General features: G+C 40.4%; 1 protein-coding gene across 7 annotated transcripts in view; it reads right to left on the bottom strand.

The window, feature by feature from the left end:
• The window catches only part of ATRX (ATRX chromatin remodeler), a 69,673-nt gene continuing 50,929 nt past the window's right edge, over positions 1 to 18,744 (bottom strand). For 6 of the 7 annotated variants that reach the window (XM_059483190.1, XM_059483191.1, XM_059483196.1 and 3 more), the window contains 13 exons: positions 18,326 to 18,456; positions 17,945 to 18,033; positions 17,613 to 17,782; positions 16,597 to 16,750; positions 15,871 to 15,974; positions 14,277 to 14,385; positions 13,126 to 13,303; positions 11,148 to 11,342; positions 6,255 to 6,404; positions 4,821 to 4,943; positions 4,196 to 4,291; positions 3,599 to 3,727; positions 1 to 2,862 (listed from right to left, as the gene is read on the bottom strand). In XM_059483190.1, the coding sequence (XP_059339173.1) occupies positions 2,584 to 2,862; positions 3,599 to 3,727; positions 4,196 to 4,291; positions 4,821 to 4,943; positions 6,255 to 6,404; positions 11,148 to 11,342; positions 13,126 to 13,303; positions 14,277 to 14,385; positions 15,871 to 15,974; positions 16,597 to 16,750; positions 17,613 to 17,782; positions 17,945 to 18,033; positions 18,326 to 18,456 (1,907 nt within the window). In that variant the 3' untranslated portion in view covers positions 1 to 2,583. Of the gene's footprint in view, positions 2,863 to 3,598; positions 3,728 to 4,195; positions 4,292 to 4,820; positions 4,944 to 6,254; positions 6,405 to 11,147; positions 11,343 to 13,125; positions 13,304 to 14,276; positions 14,386 to 15,870; positions 15,975 to 16,596; positions 16,751 to 17,612; positions 17,783 to 17,944; positions 18,034 to 18,325; positions 18,457 to 18,744 lie in introns of those variants that run through there. The other variant, XR_009419509.1, reaches the window with a different exon arrangement.

Genomic DNA, 18,744 nt, shown 5'->3' with positions numbered 1-18,744 from the left:
TGTATTTTGGTCACTTTATTAAATGAGATATTAAATAGTTTAAGTTTCAACTACTAAAACAGCACTTTGAATGGTGAAAACACATAGTATATTGTCATACTTGAATGCTTCTTCTTTTTTAAAAACACATTTCCAGTCCTTATATATATTACAAAACAGCCTTATAGGAAGAGGGGACACCTTTTCTATAGTACTTAAGATATTTAATACAGAACTGAAAAGCCATCTAATAGAAACAAAGGCAAGTCTTCACAGCTGTATGATTTCAGCAGCCAAAGCTGGTTGATGGACTGAAACATTACTATACAACTGGGACAAAACATATACAATATCACGATACTAAGCAAAAACGCTTTACATCCAAAGGAATAAACAGGTTACAAAATGTGGATAATTTAGCAGGCAAAACTGTATTACAAGCAACATTTTTATTTGTCATCTTAAGCCATTTTTATCTAGTTAAAACATCTAAAACAAATATAAAAATGAGCCTTTTATTATCTTACTGATGTATGTTCTGTCTTTAAGTACTGGTTAAAGCCTGATGTTATACTCAAAGCACGTTGTTATGCAGCTAAAATGTCGAGTGAGAAACGTAAGCAAAGTGGTCCAGGTTTTACTTCAATGCTTATCTTGTACTCCTTCTTGTGCATTAGTCTTCTGTTATCCATAGGTTTGTCCAGGATGAAATAAAATGTGCCTTTCAATGTTGCCTAAAACTTCCACATTTAAGTCTTTGAGTTACTGTAAAACTCCACTTAACATTCCCAGGTTTGGTAGAAAGTACTTCTCTTATTCACAACACGTAGGAATATCGGTGACAGTTACCCAGAGTACATTTGCCTTCAAATGTTTGTCTCAACATCTCACTTTTGTCTCTTCTAGTGCCAACATGTCTCTCTTTGCTCCCTCCCCCAGATCAGAGTTAACTGTAGAGCTGGCAGAGCACTAGAACACACTGAGGGTCTTTTGTGGTATCTTGTCATCAAAGAGTCCAAGACAGAAAGTTGTCAGCTGGGCTTGCAGCAGCCCAACCAACCTCTGTCCACGTCACAAACCAAGTGTGAGTCACACACCAAAACATCGTGAAACATCTGCAACACTTGTCCATTCAGGGCAAGAACTCAAACTCTTGCAAGAAACTTCCCAGAAACCAAAACTGTTTTAGTTCACACCAGCATCAGAAGAGTCCAGCACAATGTGGAGCCACTGCCTCCATCTGTCTCCAGAGCCCTGTGTTGTCCACACACCACCATCTCCATGTTCCTGCCACTTACTTGTGCCCCTAGATGATCAATGGGTTTTTTTGGGGGGTAAGAATCACCCAAAGTCTATGCAAAGGAAAGTCCTATTTGTATTTAATAAGAACCTGACAACCCAACAAGTGTGGGCAAAGAGAGTGATAATGGTATAGAATAAACCTGAAATTTATCTCTGACCTACATTAAAAAAACCCAAACCAGAGCAGAAACAAAAGCAAAATCAAGCTCTTTGTGTCCTAACCCATGTTTTCACACAGCTGAAGGGATGGGGAGGAGTGCATAACCCCATCTCTGTCAGTAAAGTCGTTTCACACTTCTGGCAGCTCCAGAAGTTGCTACAGCACTTTCTCTGTATGGATCTCCAATGGGCAGTGGCTGTGCCACGTTAAAGGGGGTTCTCTGACAGGGGGTTCTCTGAGAGGCCACCTCACCCTGGCCACCACCACCAATTTACCCCAAAAGACAGAAATGGAGTTGCGTTGGCCCGTCCCCCATTGCCGGCAATGGAGGAGACAGTAGCACCAGCAGGAAGGAGTTACAGAAATGTGCTTTGTGCTGGACTCCACAGCAGGGATCAGCCTGTGAAGGAAAAGCATCTCCACTCCAGACCATCAGCTGTTATTCCATCACATGGAACTGAAAATAAGAAATGGCAGCAGACTGGGGAAGGCCCAGTCCTGTTTAAGGCTGGATGCACAGTTCCCTGTGTCTCAGAGCAGTAGTAGTTACAAATATTGCACTCAGTTCTGTTTCAGGGAGCGTTTTCAGCTCCTGTTCCATTCAGCACAGATGACCCGTGAAGGAAACTAAACTATTTCTGTTACAACATTCCCACTAACAGAAAGAAATGGGCAAGCAGAAAAGTATTCCATAATTTGAGGAATCAACTCTAATCAAGAACTCAGCTGTTTTCAATTCACATATGTCAGACTGAACTTACAGACCTGCAGTCCTTCCTAAGCTTCCCAAAGCTTTGCAGCCACGAAAAGCAAACGTAGGAGTTTAGACAGGAAACCTGTGGAGATGCTACTGTAAGGGGAGGACTTGTTTTCACTGAAAACAACTTGTTATCTCCTGTACTCAACATATGTAAGAAGATTCTAGGCAACATCACTGACAACAGGGAAAACATTGTGACCTATTTAAACAAAGCTGAAACACTAATATGGAACATGGTATTTAAGGGGAGCAACCAAACTATTCTTTTTAATTCCTTTTTTTTTTTTTTTTTTACAGTTGAGTTCTGTTAGGCCATTGATTCCTAAAAAAATAAAAAGTTCTTTCTCTGATTTTAACAATCCTTTAGGCTTTTAGTGCAAAATCACATTGATTTCCCTTGGGAAGGCCCTGGATTTTTGCCTCTCATTGGGGGTGGTGCTCGTTGTAGGGGTGGTGGCTGCATCCCACCAGACACTGACTGATACATTCCTCTCACATCTATGGCTGGGTAGCTGGAAGGATTCATGATTAGATTTGGAGGCTTTGGCATCATGAGGTGGCTCATGGCTGCTTGCTGGTAGGACATCTGCTGCTGCTGCTGCTGGTTGTACTGGTGCTGGAGCCGCCGGTTCATCAGGATCCTCTGGACACAGCCAATCAACTGTGGAGGGAAAGCAGAGCTGCCTGAGTGCCCCTCCCGTCCCCCTGCTCCCAGGATCAGGTTCAGGGCTCAAATCAATTTGTTAGGGACAGCATGGCTGGGGGAAAAAGCCCCATTGTTATCACCATCCCTAATGTGATGGCATTCAGCAGCCCATTACTGCAGAAACCATTTAGTAACAGCATTTAGGGCTCAGTTCTCCTGAAGACTTGGCTATTGTGTTGCAGGCAGCATTTAGGTGAGTTGCCATGGCAACGTGTACTCTACTGTGAAATGATTCCCAGGTATAAGTTACATCATCATCTGTCAGGTACCATTCATCTTCCCTTTCAAAGTCCCGCCTGTGCACTGTCAGTGTTTGTTTGCCTGAGAGAGAAACTCTTCCCTCTGACATCATCTGGGCAACTTTCAGATTCTGCAGAGTAATTCTAAGCTAAAACAACATTACCAACACTCTCTAAGATGTGTTTCCTAAGTGGCTGGCTGAGCTCTGGGAATCAGATTTCTCTTTATGCCTCATGACCTCGCAGCAAAGCCCTTCAGCTCCAAAACCTGGCGAGTGGCTTTTTCATGAACCTCTCCCTCCCTGAGGCCAAGCAATGAACTCCAGCACGCTGCTGACCACTCTGTGAGGGATATTTATGTGCCTAAACATACACTTGTAGCTCAGGAATGAGCACATACAAGATCTTCATTCAAGCTCTGGCAGTAGGTAAATAAATGTAGGATGTTTTACCATCTGCTGTTTCCCGAGCACGTCGTTGTAAATGGCTTCCCGGCGCTTCACATCCAGCTCCTGGCTCGCCTGCCTGTTCAGGGCCAGGGCCTGCACCTGGCTCTCCGTCAGGGTCAAGTTTTCTTTCCACTGAAAAGCAAAAAAACCTTCTTGGCACTGGTGGTTTGAACAAAAACCTGACAGTAACTGAGGCCCTGTGTCATGTTCGCAGTTGCACCAAGAGTTAAACCAGCCCAACTTCCAGTGAGTGCAGAACCAGAACCACAACCAGCAGTTATTAGTGCTCCTAACTGGCAATTAGCAGTCCACAAACTACAATAACTACTTCCCTGTAATTGCTGCTCTGATTTCTAGGAAAAACAGCATTTTCAGAGCATGGCAAATACTTATGGATCTAAAGTGCCACTCCTGTAAGGCTCTGTGCCAGCTGCACACCAAGGGTTACTGCTGGGATAAAGGCCACTCCCAACTGGAAATGATACTCATTAATAATGCACTTCATTAGCTGGATGACTATCTGCAGTAGCAATAGCTTTGTTTGATAATGTTTAATGTTCTCCACTCCTGATCTAAGCCAGGGTTATCCATTGCACTCACTATGGCTGAAATGATGTCTTCAAGGGGCTGGATTCTTGCTGCAGCCACACTGTTGGTTGCTTCCACTACCTTCTCTCTTCCTTGATTAATGAGGTCCTGAGAAAACATCACAACATCAGTTATAAAGCACAGAAACAACAAACACATTTCTTCCCCAGCCTTCTTAATCTTCTTCTTGTACATACCTAGACTTCAATTACCTCTCTGCTCTCAATTTGCACAAGTCAATGACTCTAAGCTGCAACCTATTTGAATTTTAGCACAGAGCAGTTGAACAATAAGTATAAACCATACAACTTGTAAAAACCTATTTTTGTACCCACAAGTTTTCAGACCAGCATGAGAATGGTAAAAACCCAGGTAAATTTTCTACCATACAGACTTGAAGATGTTACAGTTTCAAAAGTGGTAATTAAAGTCTGCAAAGAAGGCAGGTGATGCTCCAGAATCCTGACAATCTGCCCAGGTATAGATTTATATATATGCAAGTAAAACTTCAGTAAAGCTACATGCAACCCCCACCCACCCCCAAACATCCAAAAATATAAAAATATTTTGGGCTGACATTATCCACAATTTGTGAGAGAAAACCCCTGCAGCAACACAGGCATGCAGTGCTCCTTACCTCCAGCTGTTGGTTACTCATTGCAGACAGAGCACCCAGATTGTAAGGAATATAAGTCTGAGAGCTGAAATTTGTGGGCATTGTGGTGGTCCCTGTGGGCATGTTGAAACGCATGGTCATGCCCTGCAAAACACAGAGGGCACTGGTCACCAACTCTGATAATTCTGCAAAAACCACACTGAGAATTCTGCACTGGTCACTGATAATTCTGCAATGACCACATTGATAATTCTGCAATAACCACACTGACAATTCTGCACTGGCCACTGATAATTCTGCAATAACCACACTGACAATTCTGCACTGGTCACTGATAACTCTGCAATAACCACACTGATAATTTTGCAATAACCACACAGCCAGAGCAGCCCTAGGGACAGCCACAGGCCCTGAACACTGAGCATGGAGGTTCCCAAGCTCAGCTCAGAACCCCATTTCAGTCACAGAGGAACCCAAGCTCCAGTGTTCAATAATCTTTGGGTTTAGCTTGTCAATATTTGAAATATAAATGATCATGGCTTATTAGTACAGCTTAAGTTGGTTAAGATAATTTTTTATATTGAAAACCCACTACTTAATGTAGAGTTTGACCAGCCTGAAATGAAATTCTGAAAAAGTAAAATGCACAATTTGCTCAGGAATGTAAAGCTCATTGCCCATTTGGATTTCTCACAGGGCAACTTCAGATTTTACTCTTTATTTCCCTATTTCTTTTCCCTCCCCAAACCTCTTCATCAGTGGTCAGTGGCAATTTATACACCCAGTTTTTCTACTTTTAGTTGAAGGCTTTTCACTGAAATTCAAAAGGTAATTTGGGGTAACACCAACAAATCTGATTGAGAATTTCAACCTTGGTGGCATTTCCATAACCTCCCTTATGACCCTGCCAAGGGTAAAGGCACAGCTTTAGTTTTAGGAACACAAAGAGCTTTGGTGCACCCCACACACTCAGTTAGGGGGAATAAATCACCACCAACTGTATCTGATACAATACAGGACAACAAAATGGGAACAGGGTTCCACCTTATTGTAATTTCAGATTTCTGTTGTATTATCAAGCACTGGTTTTATGTTAATGTGTGCATCAGCTCAGAAGGTGACACTGTCACACAACCTCTGACAGGGACACCCTCACATGGGAAAAGAGGGGTTACACAGGACATCAGTTGAGTTTTAACATAAATTAGAAAAAAAATGCAGGTGTGAAAGGAACTTGTAATTAAAGTGGCAAAGCAAACACACAGAAAGAACCAGCACTGAAGGAGCAAAAAAGACCAAGTATCTCCATCCCTCCTATGTCAATATTTGCTTTACATATTTATTTCTTGGTCTATAACAATATTTAATTATCCAAAAACAAACTGAAAAGGTTATTGGGACTCTAAACCTGGAAAGGTTATTTTCATATACATAAACCAGATTAAACAGCTTTACCTTCTTTTCTGCTTCATATTCTGCCCAGGCTGCCTTCCTCTCTTCTTCAGTGAGTTCCTCCTCCTCCTTGTGGTCCAGGAGTGAATCATGTTCATGGTACCCCACGATGTACTCCTTGTTGATCTGGAGCAGCTCTGCCAGGATGGTGTCCTGCTCAAAGCAGGGGATGAAGGAGGAATCACTCAGCAGCTCTGCCCTGTGCCCCCTCCTGCTCCCTCCCCATTCCACACACAGCTATCAGCACTCCACAGCACAATAAAACTGGAAAATCATTTAAAAGTACAATTTTCCTCAGAGAGAGAGCAATGGATTAACAATCTGTTGCAGAGATGATAGTGCAGCCACTTAATAAACCACAGGAATGCACTCAGATCCCACAACAATAAATGCACCTAAAAAGAATGGAATGTTCTCAGTGGCTTTTCCTTTGCTTAGGCTGGACAACAGACAGGACCCATCAATACATCTGCATTTATTATAAAGAAACATCTGCATTTATTATACAGAAACATCTGCATATATCATACAGAAACAGCAGCTCTACAGCTTTCAAACACTGAGCACTACTTTGGGTCCAACATCTCCAATTTTTTAAGTCAAACCTTTTTGTCTGACAGGCAAGGTGATGCTGCAGAAGATCCCTACAGGATAGGGGGAACTGCTCCTGCTGCACCTCAGGAGCTCCTTTCCTGAGGTCCTTCTTAAACAGGGTTTTTTACATGATTATTGTGCCTGATGAGCTTCATGAATTAAGGAAGCTCCAACACACCTCAGCATTCAGGCTAAAATTGCTAATATGAAAGCATCACTGAACCATTCCTGGGAGGAATTATAGTCCAGGAGGAACCTGGGCCCCTCCAGGTCCTGCCCTCACTGTGCCAGGTTTGCACAAGCAGGAATCCAGCCCAACTCTGGCATTTCATAATCTCAGCTGAACAATGACTGAAAAAATCACCCACAAACAAACAGAAAGATTTCTGCAGCCACGCTGGGAACTGAGTGTGGAAGTCCTGAGCAGGGCTCTGCCCCAGCAGCTCCACAAAGCTGTTTGTTTCTGTGTGTTGAAATGTTAATTACATTAACCAATTATCAGTGAGCTGCTCTTTGTCCCACCCTTCTCCTGCTTGGTGAGAATTTCATCACAATTTCTCCTCCCAGCACATCCAGGGTGGGGTTTGCATCCTGCAGGGCACAGGGGGCAGAGCAGGGGACTTTGAGGGGCTGGGATGGGGGGACACCAAGCCCAGAGGAGGCTGAGGAGGTTCTGGAGGTGCAGGAACCACTCTGGGAACAGCAGGGCTGAAAAACAGCCCTGGAGTTTAACCCAGCCTGCACAGCCCTCCAAATGTGCTCTCATTTACACCCAACTGGGGCTTTGCTTTTCTCTGCCTAAACTTTGTTTGTCTTGACTTTAATCATGGGAGCTTGAAAACAGGGATGCATTTAGTTCAATCTCACAATTAAAAAAAAAAAACTAAATCCACCTTACACATAAAAAACCCCAGAATAATTATATCTATATTATATTATATCTATATTATATTTATATATATATATTATGTTATGTTATATTATGTTATGTTATATCATATCATATTTCTATTATATAATATCATATTATATTTCTATTATATTACATTTCTTTTACATTTGTTTCGCTTATTGATAGAATAATGATTCTCAATTGGTTTGTAAGCCGTAGGATGAAATCCTGGTGATGAATGAAAATATGAAGAGAGACTGAAATAAGTGGTTTGAATTTTAATGAAAATATTAAGAGAGACTGAAAAAGGGGGTTGGATTTTAAAAAAGACATTTGTCTTTTTAAAATCCTGATGGAAATTAAATGCTACTGAGAGATCACTGTATTAGAAAGGAAATCCTCCATGAAGGAGTGCAGGTTATGTTGTAATTCACAGGTTTTTCTCAACCAGCTGAATATTAATACTAAAGCTAAAAATAAAAATTTAAAAAATTAAATAAGAAGCAAATTCTTCTAATCCTGAGATCAAAATTCACAAAGCTGTCCCTGAGTATGGAAGCACAGTAAAGCACATGTCTCTGTCCTGAGGTAGTACAAAATGCTGATATCCATATCCAGTGAACCTGAGCTATGATTTTAATCTGCTTCCCCAATCTGCATTACATTTCACATCAATAAAAAAAGTGACTTCAAGTCCAATTCCCTGAATGGGGAATGGGGAATTCCCAGGGCTCATTCTGCAACAGCAGGGCCAGTTCTGAGGGACACCCAGTGCCCCAACACTGCCATTGTCCAGCTCATGGACTGTTCTGAACTATTCTGGAAATTATAATTATATTTCTATATAATTACAGAAATATATCCTTATTTCTATATTTCACTACAGCAAAGGTGACCAAGTGATCATTCAGCCTTCAGAAACCTTTTTTGGACTGAAATTCCGAAGCAGCCCTTTCCAGCTGGGCAGGGAGAGGGGACGAATAAAATCAAACAATGGAAATTAAGAGTAAATAACTGATGTGAACCACATTGGTATTATAAATATTCTGCTAACCCCAAGTATCCAGAAGCTGTTTCTGAGGGCTGAGGGCAGAGCCCTGGAGCACCACAGGCATTTCTTCCCTGACAATCTCCACACCCCAAGGTCCCGTTGGAGCACAGAGGGCAGAAAACTGCTGCTCCAATTAAAACTGGCCATGAAATTTGAGTAATCTTCAGGAAAACAACAGACTGCACATCTGCACTGCCATTTTTACACAAAATAAAAGCATTCCACACCTTCTCCCTCCTTAACAGCACTTTCCAAGAAAACTGCTCTTGGACTCAAAGCTGGATGTTGTAAAGCCAAAATTCTCAAGGATTTAGTTTAAAACCAATCAGGATTTGTTTCTTCACTTGCTGACTTTTAATACAATGCAGAATGAATTCTCCCATCGCATTTAAAACACAAAAATTAAATATTTGGGTTTTTCTTCTACCCAGGAAGTGAAAAAGGAGTCAGAAGCACCCCGACCTCAGCTCTGAATGATCCCTCCTCATCCCACAGGAATCCTGGCTCAAGGATTCCTGCACACCCTTCCCACTGTGGGAAACCCCTGGCAGCTTTCTGAGAACAAAACCAATTTCCCCACAGGGTTTTCCACATTTGTGCTCAGATGGTTGGAGAGAAGATGGAACCCATTTCCCCTGATTCCTGTTCACAATTCCCTCCAGACAGGGGCAGTTCTAAAAGGTGCATTTTCAAACCTCCTTGTCCCCATGTTCTGAGGACTCTGCTCTGCCCTTGGACTCTAAAACAATGTAAAAGCACAAAAAGTGGTATTTTTACCCAGCCCTCATCTTACAGCATCTTAAAGAGAATTCTTATCTCTAAATGCTGTGTAATTACTTGATGTTACAATAAAATGTGTTCCTATCAACCCAATTTTTAATCAACCTAAGAAAAATGCTGTGTGTTGTTAAATTAATTGTTAAGGAGATTAATAACCAAGCTGAATGATGCAGCTCTGCTAAAATCACACTGAAATAAGGAATAGTAACTGAGTTCATGGCTGAGGAACCTTGAACAGATGAATTTACTTGATTATTTACAGCCTTTTCAGCCATCAAACAAAAAGGAATTAGAAATTTGCACACAGCATGTACTGAGATGCCCATCTTCAAAAGGACAAAATACCATCTGCTAAAACCATGAGACAACACAAAAATAAGTCCAGTCCCCAGATTTGCTCTATTTACAGGCAGGAAATGGTTAAAAGCTCATATTCAACTTGACTGGCACAAACACTGATGATGGCATTAATATGGAACTTAATACATAAATCTGAGTGATGGAGCAAGTTTTGAGTTTATAAGCACATTCATTACCTGATGTATTTTGTAATAGAAAACCAGAAACCTTCAAAATATAATTGCTGCATTAGATTGATCAATGCTTCAAGCTAACAGATTCAGTTGATTCATAACTTTTTTAGTTATTTTTACATTTTTTAAAATAAGAAGCAGCATCAGTGAATGGTGCTGCATTGGCTCTGTGGAGGTATAAATGCACAAAACATTAATTAAGAATGTAAAAAAAGATAAAATACTATTAATTATATCATATAATGCCCAGACACTGCAGAGTGACCAAACCACAGAATTTTAACCAGCTCATGCACTTCAGGCCACTCCCTGATGTGTTCCAAATGGCAAGAAGCAGAGAATTCCACAACAGCTAAAGGATGAATTAGTCTTTAGCAGCCCACAAACACAGAGATTATAAATGAAACATAAACACACAGCCTAATCTTAAATATAAAGTGACTTGGAGAAAAAGAATAAAATAATGGAGAATAAAATAAAAAATAAAGTATATTCTTACCTAAGTGCAACGCTTATCTCTACTAAAGTTAAACAGGGAACTAAAGCCCAAAAAGTGCTGGCAAAGGGAAACATGGATTAAGATGACCCTTACCTCCAGTGCCACCTCTCACAAACTGAGCTTGTGCTGGGGCTCACCAGCACCCACTCAGATGCTAATTTGAATTTTCCACAACTTCATGCAGTAAAACTTCTATTCATTCAAAATGTGGGGAAAAGTGTCTTTGTTTGTTGTGACTTAAAAGTTGGGTTGTTTAATGAGTATCTTTCTCTTACACTGTCAATTACACTGAGGGGAAACTCCTCACCCAGCAAAGTTGGGTCTTTTCACAAGAATCTTTCTCTCATAGTGTCCATTACATTGAGAGGACACTCCTCACCCAGCTCATTAAGGGTTTGTTGTATTAATTATTGATTTAATTGTCTTTCCTGCTCTCCACCTCCCCTCCAAGCAGCCAGCACTGCTCTACACCACAAACCTGCAGCACATTTAAACACACCCAGGTTGTTTTTACAGCACAGAACTCCTGCTGATGGCCACCACTCACTTTTGGCAGCATGGGGGTGTCCCTCTTCTTCTTCTTCTCCGAGTTGGGGTCATCCAGCAGGTCTGGCTCAAAGGTGTAGAGCTCAGTGAGCTCGTTCATGGTGAAGTGTCTCTCCACCTGCTGCTGGTCCACCACCCTGAAGGACAGCGACTGCTTCGTCACCTGCCGGTCGTAGATCTTGTCCTCCATGGTTCCCTGGACACAAACACCCACTGTCACCCACAGCAATGCTCACAGGCGTGAAAAAACCCCAATAACCACCCAGCAGCTCTCTGTGCCTTGTTTCTGTGTTTCTGCCACTTTCAAGCTGTTTGTTTGCTGGGCAATAAAAGGAAAAATCATCTCCTTCCCAGCAGGAATTGTGCATGGGACAGATGTCATGTAGCTGGTGACTAGGGGAAGAAAATTGGTCGTTTAGTGGTGTTTTTAAGAGATCCAGTTTTGCTTCATTTCCCCAAAGTAGGATTTTGACCAAAAAAATGGCAATTTTCACAGCATGTACCTTATTTTGCTGCTTTGAGCAGCCTGTGAAAAGGAAAACAGATCCCATAGCACTGTGGTGGAGGGGAGAGGGCAAGGGAGGCAGTCAAGCCTAATTCACCACAGCTGTGTACAAAAAAAAAAAAATCAGATCTTTGATGAAAAAAGGAAAATCAATTATTTTTTGAAAAAAAAGATAACTGAGAAGGACGAGAACAGCACAGCCTGTTCTGAACAGCGTAATTTAAAAAGGATATCAACAGTTCAAAAGTGCACAGAGAAAACTACAAAAATAAACTGAAGCCTGAAGAAAAACCCCATTTGTGACAGTAACATGTCCCAGACAAGGATCTGCTTCAGCTGGGATGGAAAGAGTGACTGGATCAAGGGTTGAGTGCTCCTGGGAAAGGGCTCCAGGCTCCTCTGTCACACCTGGGGAAGCAGAAGCTGAAGAGGCACTTCCCAACAGGAACAATGGCCTTACTCAAAGCACAGATCAGTGTCCAGCTGAGTTGTTTTATGTATTTATATATTTTATATATTTATACATATTTATATATTTTATATATTACCCATCTTTAACATCTGCAGGGTGTGATAGGAGTTTCCAAGTAAGACTGGATGCATTTTTATAAAAATTCACTTGTATCCATGTGGTTTCACTGCAGTTGGACCATCAGGGTGTGCAGAAGGAGCTGCTCTGAGCAGGGCTATTCCCTAACAACACCACCATCCTCTGCAGGGACTGCTCCAGTCAGAGCTTTTAGTGGTGTGCAAAGTAAAAAGGCTGAGACTCCTGTTCTGAGGCTGGTCTGGACATGTGAATCACTGCTGGAATTCCAGAATTTGGGTTAATGAAGTGTCAGACAAGGGAGACCTCAGAATATTGAATGTAGGGAGCTCCTGATGCAGGGAATGATTGCCATTTGACTCTGTGATTTAGGATGCTGAACAATTGCTTTATTAAAACTGTATTACATTATACTAAACTATATTAAAGAGATACTAAAAACAATACCAATGAAAAACCCATGACTGTCTGTGCCTGACACCACAGCTTGGACCTAATAGGCCAATTCATATAAACAACCATGACTAGAATTGTATTAAGAACTCCCTTCAGGTAAATAATTTTCCTAACACATTCCACATGTGCAAAACAACAAGGGCAGAGAATAGAGATAAGAATTGTTTACTCTTTCTCTGAGTTTCCTCACTTGTGATTCTCAGGAAATATCCTTAGGAAGTTGTGCCTGCTGCTCTCTTTGGGGAGAGCTGCAGCTGCATCACAGGAAATAATGTAATTTATTTTACCACTCTTTCCTTCATGAGCTGCTTCAGTGGCCAAACCCTGCTCCAGATCAGAGCTGGAATGTGACTGGATCAACTGGGGTCACTACAGAGCCCAACACAGCCCAAACAGGCACAGTGCCCACAGTCCCAGCTCCCAAATTTCACTGCAGGATGAAAGAGCACAAAAAGTGCAGCAGAAAAGTACCTGAGCCAAAAACCTGTACACAAAGACAGGCTTGTTCTGCCCGAAGCGATACACCCTGAAGATGCTCTGGATGTCATAGGAGGGGTTCCAGGAGGCATCAAAGATGATGACTCTGTTGGCAGCCACCAGGTTTATTCCCAGGGACCCTGCTTTGGTGGATATGATAAACAAGCGGCCTCTGGAACAGAAGAGTGGCAAAATTTGAGTATTTTGGAAAATAACTTGTTCATATACTGAAATAACTAAAATTTCACTAAAATAATGTATTAAGCATAGAACGGATGCAGATTTTACAAGGACAACGTACTCTCCCAACAATACACATCAAGACCTTTTGCAAATGAGCTGTTAAGAAAAATTGGAGGGGAAGAAAAAACTTTGGGGTTTGCATTTTCAAGCTCTAATGAAATTAGTTATATCAAATTAAACCATAATTTTAAACAGGCAGATTCCATGCCACAGAAACTCTTTCCTGGCCTGCAGACTTTCAGGGTAACTCTCCAATGACATTGTCACTTTGATATATGTGGGTTTTTTGAGATTCAGAAAAATCTCACTCTGGTTCAACTTGGAACCAGTTCCTGACAGACACCTGACAGAATAAATTATTTAAAATTATTAACACTGGATTAGTTCACTTCTTAATTTAACTTTTTTCCCCCTGCACATTATAAATGACTGCACCATAATTACATACTTTATTTTTTAAACAAATCTAGGAAAGTGAAGCTCCTTAACTTCATTCAAATACAAGTCTGTACTTCTCTATCTACATCAGACTTGAAAGTCCCATTTTGGAGGAGCAGTGGAGGGCTGGGAGCAAATTCTGGAGGCAGCTGAAAGAATTAATTTGCTCCTGAGTGGCCCAGGGACTGCACAGCCTTCCTAGGTCCTTGTATCCTTTAAGTGCTTGCAATAAAAACACTGTCTCTGATTTAAATTGGTTACAATCTAAAAATTGTACAATTGGACAATGAAAACAGCAAGGAAAATCTGAAGTCAGTAATTCACTCCTGCAGGTTTTCTGTGTGAGCTCTGATCACCATTTGCCTGGTCCTGAAATCATTAAGCTGATAAAAGTAATAATAACTAGGGAACAAAAGAAAGAAAAAGGGGAAAATAAAGCACATCTATCTCAGGAGAGATCTCACCTCACATTAGTTTCATCATTAAACTCCTCAGCCCATTTCTTTCTGGACTGAGCTGTGGTGGAGCCATCCAAGCGATAATAATCAATATTTCTGAACCATTTTCCTTCACCTGCAAATGCAACAGCCAAGTTATGAAAATGCTGATGGTGTAAATAACCAGACTGGTAACCAACTGGAATTAAAAGAGAGAAATTTATAATAAAAAATAGTTCTGAGGTTAAATTTAGTTATTTGAAAATATCTGATTTTTTTTTTTTTTTGGTGGGGGGAAGTCCTCTTATTTTTCACACTTTCTGTATTTATTAAATTTGCAGAGCTATGCCTTAACTTGGAGCCAAAGTTAATTTTAGAAGTCCCAAAGATGCTGTTACATCTCATCTTTGGTGCTGTAATTGCACTTTTCCAATGGATCCAGGCAGGTTCACATTTCAGCACCAGTGTCAGCCTCCTACACAACCAGCACTGCAAAGTCAATGCTCCAAAGGAGCTTTCAAAGGTCAAACTCATTTTGGAACTGAAATCCAGCAAAATCTTTGGGTTTAATTGCCCTGTGAGTTACAGCAGCTTCTTGTCAGACTGGGGGAAAAAATAACTACAGCTGATGGAGGATTTTCTTCTCTCAGTAATCTTCCATTTTCTCTGGCCATCAAGGCATTTGTACAAAATTGATATCCCTGAGCCATCAATCATAAAGAAAATAATGGTTTTGGGAGCAGCACTGCTCAATTAAATCCATTGAGAGAGGCAGATTGGTCAGTTCTGTCAGGAAAGCTGAACTTTGCCATAATTTAATTTTGCTGGCCAGAGCTACCACACATGGAAACCCCCAACCTCTTTAAAAACTCAGAATAAAGGCACAACTCCTCAAAAGGACACCTTGTAATGTGTGAGGTGACAAAATTCAGAATAGGAAGCAACAGGCAGGAACAATAATCTGTGAAAGACACATCCTGGGGATCTGCAGTCACCACCACTGAGCCACTTTTCCCTTATCTCAAGTGCAAATTCATGCAAGAGTTGGTGACAGACTGGGAAGGAAAGGCAGACTTGAAGGAATTCTTCAATCCACACGTCCTGGGAATGAAACTCTGGGAAAGGAGGAACAGCACCCTCAGGAGCTCTGGGAACATCTCAGTGAGGCATTTCATGCCATTTGAGCATCACTAGAATAATAATTAATTCAATATTTGCTCCCTATGAAATCCATAAGCCAACCTGCAGCTGTGCACATAAAGCCTAAATTCACATTTTCCACCTTTTCCACACTGCTTTAAAGCAGCCTCATTTCCCTTCACTCTCTCTCTCCCAGGAGGAAGGATCAGGATTTGCCACACACCAGAATTTAACATCATTTTTTGTGCAGAATTTAACAAAATGCCTTCTCTCAGATGTGAACATTAAATCTGCTTAGCCTGGATGACAGAGAGTGAAATCAGAGAGTTCCCAAGGGGAGCCCAACAACCCTGGCAGCCTCAGGGGCAGCCCAGAGCATGCAACATCCTCATGGAAGCACTGATTTCAAACACTCCATGGGCACTGAACAGAGGCTTGGGAAAGAGCTCTGAGCACTGCAGCTGTTGGAGGAGACACTCACCTTTGTAGATAGGAGGCTGATCTCTGTCAGATTTCTCCCTGTTAGCCAGCTCCAGGAAATCCTCTATCAAATCCAGAGATATCAGGGACTGGCTGAACACTAGGCTGAAAAGAGAAACAGGGAAACACAGAATTCATCTCTGGAGTTGTTTTAATTATTGCACTGCTTCTCTGATATAATCTTTGAGACAAAGAGAGCAAGACTTGAGTGGGTTACATGCAGGTGAGGGAAGATCCCTGACAAAAATGAGTGAATGAGTGTACCATGCTTGTCTGCTTCAGAAAACAGCAGAATGAGGAGTGGATGAATGGGGAACACTATCAGACTAATATATATATATATATATATATATATATATATATATATATATATATATGTGTGTGTGTGTGTGTGTGTGTGTGTGTGTGTGTATACATTTATATATTATATCATTGTATATTACTATATAAAATATATTTATATTTTTATATATTTTATATATAATATATTATATATTATATTATATTGTGTTACTTTATATATCACATATATTATATATATTCATAGATATTATTTGTATTTATATACATTTTAATATATATTTACATAATTTTATATATTTTAAAATATATGTATGTATGTATGTATGTATGTATGTATGTATGTATGTGTGATACATACATACATATATTTAAAAATATATATATAATATATTCTGAGGTCTTCAATGCCATGTCCAGAGCTTACACTTTGTCTCCCAGCTCCTCTGCCATCCGGAGAATTTCAAACAGCAGCACCATTTTCCCAGAATGTTCCAACACCTCAGCATCTGCATCAGTGACAAAATCTTTGTACCAGTCTGGAGCTGGGCTACCAGGATTGGAAGAGGATGTAGCTTTGCCTGTTAAAAAAAAAAAAAAAAAAAAAAAAAAAAAGAAATAAACATGAGAATATGGTCTTCCTTTAAATGCTCTGAATTGTTCCTTCATTATCAGACTTAACTGGCATGAAAAGAGTTAAAGAGACAAAGAAAAAACAGCATTTGCACTATAAGCAATTCCAAGAGTTAAATATTTAAGGGATGCAGAGACAGAAACTCAGTCTGCCTATAGTGTAACTCCTTTAACACATTTAATCTCTGGGTGTAAATGTTTTACATACAACACCCTCCACCCCTTACACATTTACAAGATGTTGTCACTGGGATGGGGGCAAAAAAAAAATTCTCACCTGAACTCTCACAAAAATTTTTAAATTACTTAGGGAAAGAGATTAGACACACATGAAATAACATAAAATTATCTCTGTGATAACAGATACAAGACAAAAGCTAGATTATTACAGGAAAAAAAAAAAACAAAAATTAAGTGTGCAGCTGTAAGAAGTTTGAATAACAACTTTAAAGAGGTCTTGTGTTCCTGCTGCACTGGATCTGCTTGCTCAGCATTCAATTCAAATTCCAGATGCAACAAATTATGACAGATATATTTCCTAATATTTCCATTAATCTTCCAGGTTGTATAATTTTGTACTTCTAAACTAAAAAATTTCACTGTGCAGCTTCCCTGCCTCAAAACTCCTGAGTTCTAAGCTGATGCCCCTTGTTTTTCCAGGATAAATACACAATTAGAAGTAGCAGGAGCTGTAACTGAATTAAGGAATTTGCCATTCTGCCACCCAGCAGAATTCCTGACAGAACCTCTCAAATTGCCTTTTGCAAAACGAAGCTGCCTCACATTTTCAGCACCATGTGTTATCCTCACCTTCATCTGACTTTGTTGATGCTGGGTTGTTTGTAAGATCTTCTACATTTCCTTCCCCACCTCCACGAGATCTTGAATTCCAGACTTTAATGACTTCAACATCATTATCACTGCCACTTCCACTTGAGCTACACTCTTTTGTCACCTTTTTCCCCTTGGATTTTTTTTTCCTAAAAAGCAACATTAAACACCCCATTATTTTTTTTAAATCCCACTGAAAAAAACCACATTCTAACAGACACATAAAATACAAAATGAACATTCACTTTATAGAAATTACTTCAGTTCTATAAGGGAAAGAACACCAATAAACTAAATAAAAGTTCAATTACTTTGTATAATCATCAGAACTTAAGCTCATGGAAGTTTCATCAGAATCTGAAGCTATGAAGTCATCCATGCTGTCTTCATCAAAATAGCCCTCAAAAGAGAAAAAACAGAAATTATTAACAAAGTTCACCCAGAAGCTTTTATTAAACCTTTAGCCATCTGCTCACTCTTCATTTAAACAATGGTGAGTTCTACAAAGGCCTGGCCTTGCAAAATGTTTTAAGAATGACAACATACCCAGCAAGAAAAATATGACAAAACCAGCAGCAAAATGACCCCACAGCAACAAAGATTTCCATTAATTTGACGAAACTTTACCTAGAGTTTGGCAGAGCTTGTTTGGAAAGTTCTCAAGTGAGAGTATTTTGATATATCTAATTTACCTTATTTTCTTTGCTAATATAGTCCAGCTGCAAACACCACGGGTGAGTCCAGATTCTGCTCAACATCTGGAAATCCTGGAATAGTTTAGCTCCAGCTTTGCCTCTTCCACCTTCATTGCCACCACCTACACCTGACAATAAAGTTCAGGTTTTAGAGTGAGCCCTGAAGTGAGTTTGCCACACTCTGCTCCCCTTTGAAGAGCCCAGCAGAGCACATCTGAGTGTTCTTTCCAGCTGCACATCATACTGCAACATCTCTTGTAAAAGGGCTCAAATTACTCACTCACAGCCATTTTTTCTCCCAGTTAAAACTGTTAAAATTAGATTTTCTCCTTTTTCTTGATAATGAGAAACATGATTATATTTTTTACATAAAAGCACATTGCTCCCCAGTACAGGAATGTACACAAATCCTCTTA

The sequence above is a fragment of the Ammospiza nelsoni genome, chromosome 15, assembly GCF_027579445.1.
Source record: "Ammospiza nelsoni isolate bAmmNel1 chromosome 15, bAmmNel1.pri, whole genome shotgun sequence".
NCBI lineage: Eukaryota > Metazoa > Chordata > Aves > Passeriformes > Passerellidae > Ammospiza > Ammospiza nelsoni.
The sequence above is the reverse complement of the archived record's forward strand: the minus strand, read 5'-3'. Positions and strand labels throughout refer to the sequence as shown.